This window comes from Trachypithecus francoisi, unplaced genomic scaffold (assembly GCF_009764315.1).
Source record: "Trachypithecus francoisi isolate TF-2019V2 unplaced genomic scaffold, Tfra_2.0 Lachesis_group2, whole genome shotgun sequence".
NCBI lineage: Eukaryota > Metazoa > Chordata > Mammalia > Primates > Cercopithecidae > Trachypithecus > Trachypithecus francoisi.
In genome coordinates, this window is record NW_022681465.1 from 143,915,072 (window position 1) to 143,926,456 (window position 11,385).

At 38.7% G+C, this 11,385-nt stretch overlaps 1 protein-coding gene across 1 annotated transcript; it reads right to left on the reverse strand.

The window, feature by feature from the left end:
• Positions 1 to 1,367: 1,367 nt before the first annotated feature.
• On the reverse strand, positions 1,368 to 8,019 carry SPINK14 (serine peptidase inhibitor Kazal type 14 (putative)). The gene is made up of 5 exons (XM_033181569.1): positions 7,956 to 8,019; positions 7,177 to 7,275; positions 5,986 to 6,029; positions 2,393 to 2,529; positions 1,368 to 1,413 (listed from the first exon to the last, which is right to left on the reverse strand). Exons 1-5 carry the CDS (start codon positions 8,017 to 8,019, stop codon positions 1,368 to 1,370), a joined length of 390 nt encoding a protein of 129 aa, XP_033037460.1.
• Positions 8,020 to 11,385: the final 3,366 nt, after the last annotated feature.

Below are 11,385 nucleotides of genomic sequence, written 5' to 3' on the forward strand. Positions count from 1 at the left end.
AAACTGGCTGGTATCTGCAGGACTACTGCACAGGAGAGCTGGATAAAGGGATCAGAAGGTTAACAATTGGTGCTTGTGCGTGAAGAAACTACCCAAAGCAAGGAGAGAGTCATTAGAGAGGATTAGAGATAACAGAGCTCAAATCTCATGCAAGGCTATTAAAAGTGCCTATTTGAGACTTTTAAGAATTTGCTTGATGTCATTAACAGCAAGTTAATTATTGCAGAAGAAAAGATTTGCCAACAAAGATACAGCAATAATGTTAGAAAACAATCCTCCCACGATGCCTGAAGTTCTTGGTGTTCTTGCATAGCCCAGGACTTGGAGCAATGGAAATTGGCATGCTATAAAGCTAGAGAATATCTAGTTTTTCCCAGAGATATTAACTCTAAATATGACACAAGAAAAGTGGTTGTTTCCTTCTCACTAGAGCCATGTATTCACCATGTGATCAGCATGGGACATAAGATCAAAGATCTAACAGAACATGTACACACTCTGACCACAGCCCTGCAAGGTAGTGAGAGGCAGAATAGGTGCTCTTTCCCAAGCCAGTAGGGAGCAAAGTTCTGCAGGGAAGAGAGCCTATTAGTGCATATTATTCGTCTGCTGTACATATAGAAGTAAAAAATACATATGAAGTATAACAGAGAAAAAGGTGTCCCTATATGCTTTAGGGGTTAAAATGTGTCCAGAGAATTTAAGAAAAAGGCTAATGACCAATGGGACATTTATGGATACCAACAATGTAGGTGTTCTTCTAGACAAAATGGATCGGTGAGAATGTGGGGCCCTGTTGATCAAAGCTGCACATGTGTAAATACCTCTGTCTCAAGGCTGAGTCCAAAAGGGAGGATGTTTAATGATGAGTTTGCAGAAGTTAGGCAACAGGAATTCTAAAGCAGAATACAATGTCCTGTAGTTCCATTACTTGTTTTTTTTTTTTAAATGTCAAAGGAATATGGAAGAAATTTCTGTCACGTTCTTTGGAAGACAATCCGGAGGCTTGACATAGACTAATTCAGTGTTATTAGCATTAGAGAGCTGATTAATCTCAATATTTGCCTTTGACTCATGACTCAAATTCTGAATTTCTTCTACTTCTGAGATTTTTAGACCTAGATCTGACACCCAAGTCAAATCAGACTTTCATAAAAGTTTATTTATTAGGCAGACTATGGAAGGCAATCAATCAGTGAGGGGAGAGGTCCATGGAAGGAACTTTAAACAATCTGCTACAAGCTCAGTAGTGATAGCTCTTTGTTGTCAAGAACAAATGCAAGGAGATGTAAAAAGTGCAAGAGAGAGATTGGAGACATGGAGGGAAAAAAAAAAAGAAGATATCTTCCACATTCAAGGCCATGCAGCTAACATTTTCCATCATGGTAAAACCTGATTCTTCCGTGAGATTTCCTAAAGGAAGTATCAGAACAAACATTTCATTAAGTAATACAATGTCAGAACTACAAAAATACCTTTAAAATTATCTTATCTAAAACCTGCTTTTATATTTGGAAAAACTAAGATCTAGAGTATAAAGGGAATTGACTAATGACAAAAGACAATATTATTGGATTTCTTATCTAGTTATCATTCCATGATTCTAAGATGCCACTGGAGATATGACACATGCTACACTCTTTTTGAAATTAAGCTGTGCAATCAAGTCTGAGTTTGTGATGTGTGAGACATATCAATTCTCAACTATTCTGTTAATACTCTTACACTTTGGCTGAATTACTCATTAATGGGGATGACCTGAGCTTTGCACAGTCCTGTCATTATTCCTTGCACAAAATTTAAAAAATGATTGGGCTGAGGGCTCCAATCTGATGCCATGGTGAAAATTTTTCTCTCTGTGAAATACATTCACTGATATAGGAATCGAAGCTGAAAGCATTGTGTTGTAAGATTTCAGTATCTAATCACTGATTTATGTCACATAAATCCAAAAATCTAAACACTGTCTCAGATAAAAGATCCAAACTTTGCAATTAACTCATCATTGTAGTTCAGAGTTTCAAACACATAAGAGGGTGAAGATATTTAAGAGAAATCAAAACTACAATTTATCTTAAAATAAAAAATAATTCAGGACCTGAAGGCATATTTGAGAGTTTCTCAAGTGGAAGGCAATCAATTGGCATATGGGAATGTAAGGGCTCAGATACCAGAATGGACCTGAGGAATGTCATTTGGTACATTGAGTCTACTTTCTAATCCAGTGGACTTTCAATTACTATGTGCTTTTCTGAATGGGGGCTGATTATTATCTGTGTGAACTGGAGCAAATTCCTGGCTTCAAGGTTGATGTACTTGATAGGAATGGTAGATGGTATTTTAATGGACAAGCATATTTACAGTTCCCGTCTTTTCCCCAAATAGTACTCACAAGCTCTCAACACACAGGATGCAGGGATTATCATAGGTTATAAAATTGGTACCACAGATGGGTTGATATAAGCCAGGGCAGGGGTTAACTGTTCCATGGTACCAACTCAACTTTACTTTCTCATACGGACATTTCACCTGAAATTGAGTTGAAAAGATTTATACAGTTAGAACCCCACTTAGACAGGTAGGTCACCTTTGAACTTTACTAGGAAAATCTAAGCATAATCTAGGCATGGTGACTCATGCCTTCATTCCAACACTTTGGGAGACTGAGGTGGGAGGATTGCTTGAGCCCAGGAGTTCAAGATCAGCTTAGGCAACAGAGAAATACCCTGTCTCTCCAAAAAAAATTTTGTTTAATTAGCCAGGCATGGTGGTGCATGCCTGTAGTCCCAGCTTCCCAGAAGGATGGGGCAGGAAGCTCACTTGACTGCAGTGAGCAATGATGTCGCTATTCCACTCCAGCCTAGGCAACACAGTGAGACCCCATCTAAAAAAAAAAAAGAAAGAAAGAAAGAAAAAAATTCTAAGCACAGGACAATATTCCACTCTCACAAAAGCTCTCACTTTCCCATCTCCACAAAGCCATGGAACTAGAATCTATATATATCCCATTTGGTAACAATATGATGCCCTGGTTGTCAGGACCTTCTCAATAAAGGAGAACAATGGCCAACTATGCTATGGTTTAAAAAAAAAGAAAAGAAGAAGAAGAGTGGATAAACAGATGATTTATCTGGGGCTTCTCTCTCAATCTTCTTTATGCCCCAACTATTAGATCTGGAAAGATTCTTAGAGATTTTCTATGACAGCTCAGCGGAGAAAACGAAAGATCAATAATGGAAGAATGCACGTGTCTTAATTTGAAATACTTATTGCCCTGACACTGTAGAAAAAGTCAAAAACAAAGGAAGGGACATGTCTCCTCAGGGAACTGGACTCAGGGATGTTTGTTTTCATTGGCAGTTCTTCTCTGGACAATGCCGGTGCTGGTGATGAATTGAAGTAGTGACTCTGGGATTATGAAGCTTGAGGCTAGTATTCTCAGGGGCTCCATAAGTGTCATAAGATTGGTACAGATAAAATACCCCACACACGAAGTAGGAGAAAATTTTGGCTAGGAATTTGAAAAGAAGGGGGTCATATTTTAACTTAGAAATTCCTCTTCCTTCTTTTTATTCAACACCACCATCATGCCAGGCCAACATCGTTACCCAACTAATCCCTCCATTTCCTTTATTCCTCATTTCCTGAAGTTTCACATTTTAAACTTCTATTGAATAATTTTATTTCCTTGATTAAGGTTTTTCATTGAACCTCATTGCATATTATAAAAAAGTATTTCTTATTATGAGATAAAAGTCCCTGTGTGACCTGGAACCTCCCAAATCTTCTGCCCTTACCTGATACTACCTTGCTTTCTGTCCTTTTAGTAAGTTTGTTAGTTAGTTTTTTTATATATATAAGTTCTTTATCTTTCCCTCCCCTCAAGGTCTTCTGAAGTGTCATGACCACCCCACCAAATATATTTTTTCTCAGCCTAAACTCTGTCTATCTTTAGAGCTCAGGTTATAACCCACTTTCTCAGAACTATTTATTAAAATACAGTCACAACTCTCTGTTATTTGTTTTTATACTTTCAATCAGTTTGTAACAATGCATTTGTTTAATTATTTAACTAATCCCACACCCCCAAAGAACTGTAAGCCCAGAAGGGAAAGATATGTCTGATTAGGCTAGTCATTATGTGCCCAGCACATATATTGGCATTAGTCATCGCTATATGAACATTTGCCGAATGAATAAATGAGATGTAAAATAGTTGAATCTGAAGGAATATACAGTTAGCAAAGACAAGAGAAAGAACAGTTTCTATTGTTGTCTATAAATACAGCTTCTTTTTTTCTCTCCCTCTTTGGAGGAAGATACGCATTCTTCAGGTGAGAATCCCACCCTTGTGGGATTCTGTCTGTGCTCCAGTCACACAGGGCTTCAATTAGTGACCCAGGTAGGTAAGATCTTTCTCCCCACTCTCCACTTGGGTGGCTCCTTTTTTTCCTTCAAGTCTCACCTTAGATATCCACATGACAGAGAAACCTTGCCTGAACCCATTGTTTATAGTAGTTATCTCTATGCTCAACAGATATTCTCTATCATACCATTTTATTTCTTGTATTTATAAAATTTACCATAAATTATAGCTGGTTTCTTCCCTTTTTGGCTATCTGCAAGGTTCATGAGGAAAAGGAATATAACTGCTTTCCTCAATGGTGTATCTTAGGGCACAGCACAGGTGATTAATAAATTTTTTTAAAGAAAACAAGTAAAAGTGATTGCGTTTATTATTGTTTATGGATTTATGGGCATGAGGCGAACTCATCCTGCAGGTAAACTTCTGAAAAGAAAATTCCAGAACTGAACTTTATGCGACCAGGGTATAAATCCTGGACAAATTCTGCAGATCCTTTTCCTGGGGCAGTGGCCTCTGACAAGCTTCACATTCTGATCCCAGGTCTCTTGAAGGTAGAGCTGCCCTCAAAATGTCTTTCTCAACAGTCAACTCATGACCGACTTTTTTACAAAGAAGAAATAAAATTTAAAATTTATGAATTAGACAAAAGCTTAAGGTGCTAATACTTCTAAAGAGAAGGAATACAGTGATGCAAATATGAATCAAAATGAAAAAGTTTAATCCCTCATTCATCTTTTCCCTCACCTATCAAATATCGATTGACCTTACATTATATGCAATGCTCAGAAAGGTTGACGAAAATGAAAAAGGTGTCTCCATTTTGCCCTCATCCAAGTTGCAGACATGTTTGAGGCTCTGTTAAGATATCTACTGTTTCTTAACATTTTCTTCCATCCATATCCAGAAGTTGCCTTCTGCATTCACAAGTTGCATAAGCATTCTCTGTACATCTCAAGATATTTAGGAGCATTCTATTTTTTTTTTTTTTTTTTTGAGACGGAGTCACGCCCTCTCGCCCAGGCTGGAGTGCAGTGGCCGGATCTCGGCTCACTGCAAGCTCCGCCTCCCGGGTTCACGCCATTCTCCTGCCTCAACCTCCCAAGTAGCTGGGACTACAGGCGCCCGCCACCTCGCCCAGCTAGTTTTTTTGTATCTTTTACTAGAGACAGGGTTTCACCGTGTTAGCCAGGATAGTCTCGATCTCCTGACCTCATGATCTGCCCGTCTCGGCCTCCCAAAGTGCTGGGATTACAGGCTTGAGCCACCGCGCCGGGCCAGAAGCATTCTTTTAAGTCATTCTTTCCATCTAACTGTGAGCTCCTTGAGAGCCAGGACCATGTTATACCCAAGTCCACAGGCTCTTAAGAACCTGTCGTGCTCCCGGCAATTGTCAATACTCCACATTTTTCAGGCACTACAGAGGGTTCTCTGGTGTATGTACGACTGAATGTTGTGTTGATTCCAGGCTGTTTCAGCAGTGTATCCACCACCCTCATACAAATAGGCCCTGAAGACTATTACAGGTGACCTTGATGCATTAAGTTTCCACAGTAACAATTCCAAAAAAAAGACTTCATATTATAATGTCAGTCCTGGGGGGAAATTTAATGGAAGATTACCTTAATAATTCCATGTGATGGCCACCAGTGTCTAGGGCCTGAAATGAGAGAATATATGAAAATAGTTACAGAATTTAATTCCTGTTAAATCATAGCTTAATCTGTCGGCAGAATAAAAGAGTTCTAATTTATTATCAAGGAAGCTTGCAGGAATGGAAAACATTATTTCATTTATACATGTATTCACTCATTTTTTAAAAATGTGAAATAATTCTTTTACTCCTAATTGATATCAGCAGGGGACTATATAGATGTATCACTGTTTCATAAAGGCTGGCAGTCCAATGTACTAAATAATTTTTCTAATTAGTCTGGACTTGAGAGGATTTAGAGCTGGGTATGTGTGAAAGAAACAAGCAATGCTGTAACTTTTGGCCCAATCCTCATGTTTTTAGGAGTGAAAAGGCACCTGGGTAATACTCAGGAGTTCTTAGTAAATGTGTGAAAAAGCAAGCTCTGCAGCCCTTGAGGCTAGGCCTTTTCATGACTCCCTACGTGATTTCTCCGCTAGAAGAGAACATGAAAGATAATGGTCCAGTCAAATATACAGCAAATCATTTTCAAACACTCTAAATTTTCAAGATGTGCTCTGATGTATGCATATTATATTGTTAGTCACTTTTACATGTTACCTCAGTGAGTTACCCAAGCATCCTTGCCTTCATGAGTTAAATCTCATAATCTGCATGCAAAAGATGACAAAGCAAAGGTCTCTTCCCATTGAATCAGGGTCTTTTAGACTCACTCTCTCTCTCTCTATATATATATATATATATACTCTGAGTATGTGTATATATATACTCTGAATATACTGAGTGTGTATATATATGTACTCTGAGCATACTCAGAGTATATATATGTGTGTGTATATATATGTATATGTGTATATATATAGAGAGAGAGAGTCTACAAGACTGATTCAATGGGCAGGGACCTTCATTTTGTCATATACTCTGAGTGTATATATACATATATATGTATATATACTCTGAATAAATATATATATAAATATATATATGCTGTCTGCAACACATGTCAGTGGATAATTTGTATGTGTATGTATATATATGTGTGTATATATAGATATAAATTCCAGTTAAAGAACAATTTCAAAGCATTCCCTCTCAGATTACAATGTAAAATCCCACAAATCAATTTCAACTTCTGGCCAAGGCCAGCTAAATTACTCACCAGAAGATAACACCAAATGTATCAAGACAAAGGACAAAAGTGAGAATGCTGGGAAAGATCTGGCCGTTTTTCCTCCTGGTGTGTCCTTGGAATGATGCTCTGAGATATTGTCTCAGGTTGTTTCCCTCTAATACAATCACTGAAGTAGAGACAATCGGGATTTAAGACGACTTTTACAATGAGGAGCCATCTCCACTCTGCCCATTGTATCCTCAGTACCATATATTTGGAAAGCCTATTCCATTCTTCCTCAGAAACAAATGTTTAAAAATTTAAACTTTGAATAACTATCTTGATTAAAAGTATAGGGCCCAGTAACAGATCTTTGAATACTCAGAAGTAAATCATAGGTTACTCTATGGGCATAATTGTATTATTTTAGTGGAAAAACATTTTACATGTCATGAAAAAGCAACTCCTTATCTGAAACTTCACCTAAATTTATTTTTTGAGGGGATGCAAAAAAAAAAGATGGGGCTATTGAGGTCCCTGGACAACATGAACTTCTCAATAAATGGAGTAGGTCTGTATTTGCTCATCAAGCAAAGAATATCTCTTTGGATTAAGACAAAAATTTCTGATGATTCAGGCGTTCTTGGCTATACTGAGAATCATCTGACATTGAATCCTAGACTCTTTGAGGACATTCACAGGGAGAAAAATCATTCTCTGCCATCTCACTGGGGTCCCACAGCTATTTTAATCCAGACACAGAATGGGAAAAGTCGGTGAGGAAATACTCCCTCGGGATGGACTTTCCTTGTAGCAACATTTCTGACCCCAGAGAATGGTATCTGCAGTTTCCGGGGTCTGACCAAGGACCACATTTAACTGTTCCTCCATTCCTAATTCTACAAAAGTAGCCTGGTCTTCCATATGTTCTCTAGGCTTTTATCTCTGTCTGCAACACATATCAATGGATAATTTATATAAACTCTGCTGATATGCTATGATGTGACAGGTGTTACTTAAGACATTAAAATGTAGCCAGAGTATTCTACTCTCAGGATGATTGAAGTTCTTTGCACACTATGCAAGGTTGCCTACCGTGCCTACTCCTGACACAATCTGGGACACCATGTTTGGCTAAACACACCCCCATCTCATCCTGATATTTTCCCTGGGTTCCTCCAGAAATGGAACAGGAACAATAGAAGTTCAGCTGCAGCCAGAAAGCTAAAGCAAAACACAGAGGCCCACTCTCTCCATCCCTCATGCCACAGCTGACCCACCTCAGAAAGAAGAGAAAAGGAAGAGGAATATAATGTGCTCATTTTAAGAAGCATGTACTAGGGCCCCAGGAGGAAATAGAGTAACTGCTGCGTAGGAGAGAAAAGTCAATGAGGCATGGTGTGCTGGACTGAGCAGGCCCTGGAGATCCATCTTTCAGATTGCATCAAACCTCAGCAGGGGAAGACCTGAGAGGGTTTAGAACAGATCACTGGAAAGGGCAGCCATTAGCAGGCAATTCAAGAGAGTCAATCGTGTGAGAAAACATACCACAGTAGGAGAGAGCAAGCAGAAAGAATATAACATGTTTCACAACAATAATTAGTATCAGGACCAGGACCAGTATTAGGACCAGAATGAAAAAATGTGTGGAAACATCTAAGAAAGGGAAGGCTGGTACAGGAGGTTGCAGTGACAGATTGAGATCCTTGGATACCATTTGCAGTAGATCCAGCCTTGTGCCTGTAGTAACCCAGAGCCTTTGCCATTTTAAAAGGGAAGATATATTATTATAGCTAAGTTCTTCCTGTTATCTGAACTTCTGGCCTCTACCATTCCTTCTGTAAAAAGCTATTTTTTTTTATACAAAGAAAATATATGCTCACTTAGAAAATTTATAAAATAGAAATATACAAAAAAGGGAGGGAGGTGGAGCAAGTAGAAACATACCAATAGAAATGGCTAAATAGAAATATAAAAAAAAAGAAACATACAAAATGAAATAGAAATATACAAAACAAAAATTATTCAAATAAAATTAAAAGGTGTAAAATCTCACAGCTCAGAGGTACCTATTAAATATATATATAAATATATATATAATTATATTCTTCTAGTTTTAATATATATACATAATCACACATGTACATATATGTTTTATTACAATATTTGACTTTTATAATATAATTTTTTCACTTAGAAATGCATTATTACATTTTCTTGATCTCTAAATACAGTTATATTGAATATGAATTGAGATGTCTGGTCTCAAATTTCATCACTTATATAGATTTTAATTATACTAATATTCTTTAATTGTTGCTCAGAGTGATGCCAATTTTTATTGTTATTAATAGTGCTAGCATAGGCACATTTTTATTTACATCAATTAATTTGTCTTTTAATGTTTCATTTTAATAAATGTCTGTAAATAAACCGACTGAAAACTTCCAGGAAGAACTTATGTCACCTACAATATGAGAGAGGTGGTGGCTTTCATCCCATTTTTGGGCTCCATACTTGTAATTTTGGGCTCCATACTTACATGAAATATTTTGAAAACACCCTGTTATCTTCCTGAGTAAATCATTTGTTCCCCAGTTTGGAAAGGTAGATGCATCCTGTTGTTTAGAAAGGATTCTGAATGCAGAAACAGAACATCAAGTTATAATGTTTTGTCAACCTGGAAAGTAATTTATTCTATCTGGACTACAGAATTTTCCCATTTGCACTATTGGGTAATCACACATTCCATCAAGCGCTCTTCGGAGGTTTAATTGAACAAACACTTAAACAGCTTTGAAAACTGAGCCAGATAAGCCACCCAATAAATGCTATTTTAATTTGGCTTCTTCTCAGCCACTATATGGATGTGAGTGTTGTAAATTCAAAGCCACGGACTCATTTTATGATATTCAAAAATAATACGTGTGAAATTACTTCCCATCTGCGAATAAATAATTTACATTTTTTTACTTTGTTTTGCTGCAAATTTTATTGGCAGAGTATCACTCATAAGGTGAGTTCCCATAGGCCTTCTACAGTCTGGGACTCTGATTTGTCAGGAACTATGAGAGGCCCTGGAAGTACAGCTGTGAAAACTATTGGCATCATCCTTACCCTAGTGGAGCTTAGACACACTACAGGAAAAGCCATTAAACAAATAATTATTCAAGAAAAGCAGACTTGAGGAGGAAATTTCCAATATTTATGTTTTCTGAATCTTGTGACATTTAGGTATTAATGATGGCCCCTTTGTTTCTCATTTATATTAACATTGAGGAATCAAACAATCAAATGCCACAGATCCAATATTTTAACTATGTAAAACTGAAGGAAAATATTCTAAGATAAACAGAACTGCATATTATGGCTCTATTTAATAGATGCAGAAACAAGATAACAGAGGGAGGTCTATAAACATTGCTTAATCCTGAAGCACACAGAGGAAAACCAAGTGCTGCAGGAAAGAATTAAGGCTAGAATATCTTTACTTCTTCCAAACTCCCCCAAGTTTCAGTTGAACTAACATTGGGAGAAGACAATAAGTAAGATTAAAGGGGGGGGCGGAGCAAGATGGCCGAATAGGAACAGCTCCAGTCTTCAACTCCCAGCGCGAGCGACACAGAAGACCGGTGATTTCTGCATTTTCAACTGAGGTACTGGGGTCATCTCTCTAGGGAGTGCCGGACAATCGGTGATGGTCAGCTGCTGCAGCCTGACCAGCGTGAGCTGAAGCAGGGCGAGGCATCGTGTCACCTGGAAGCGCAAGGGGGAAGGAAATCCCTTTTCCTAGCCAGGGGAACTGAGACACACAACACCTGGAAAATCGGGTAACTCCCACCCAATACTGCGCTTTAAGGAAACAGGCACACCAGGAGAATATATCCCACACCTGGCCGGGAGGGTCCCACGCCCACGGAGCCTCCCTCACTGCTAACACAGCCGTCTGCGGCGATCTATCCGCAAGGCAGCAGCGAGGCTGGGGGAGGGGCGCCCGCCATTGCTGAGGCTTAAGTAGGTAAACAAAGCCGCTGGGAAGCTCGAACTGGGTGGAGCTCACAGCAGCTCAAGGAAGCCTGCCTGTTTCTGTAGACTCTACCTCTGCGGACAGCGCACAGCTGCAGTCCATTAGGGGAAAGAGCGGGGCCGTTGCAGACGCGAATGACTCTGTCTGACAGCTTTGGGGAGAGCCGTGGATCTCCTAACGCGGAGGTTGAGATCTGAGAACGGACAGACTGCCTGCTCAGGTGGGTCCCT

Bases quoted from the DNA above. Each gene is read 5' to 3' on its own strand.
- SPINK14 (XM_033181569.1), bottom strand. From the start codon at position 8,019: ATGGAGGAACAGTTAAATGTGGTCCTTGGTCAGACCCCGGAAACTGCA. The intron at 2,530-5,985 runs GTAATCTTCCAT...ACTCAATTTCAG, and splicing joins CATCACATGGAATTATTAAG to GTGAAATGTCCGTATGAGAA. The intron at 1,414-2,392 runs GTGAGTACTATT...TACTTCCTTTAG, and splicing joins ATCCTGTGTGTTGAGAGCTT to GAAATCTCACGGAAGAATCA.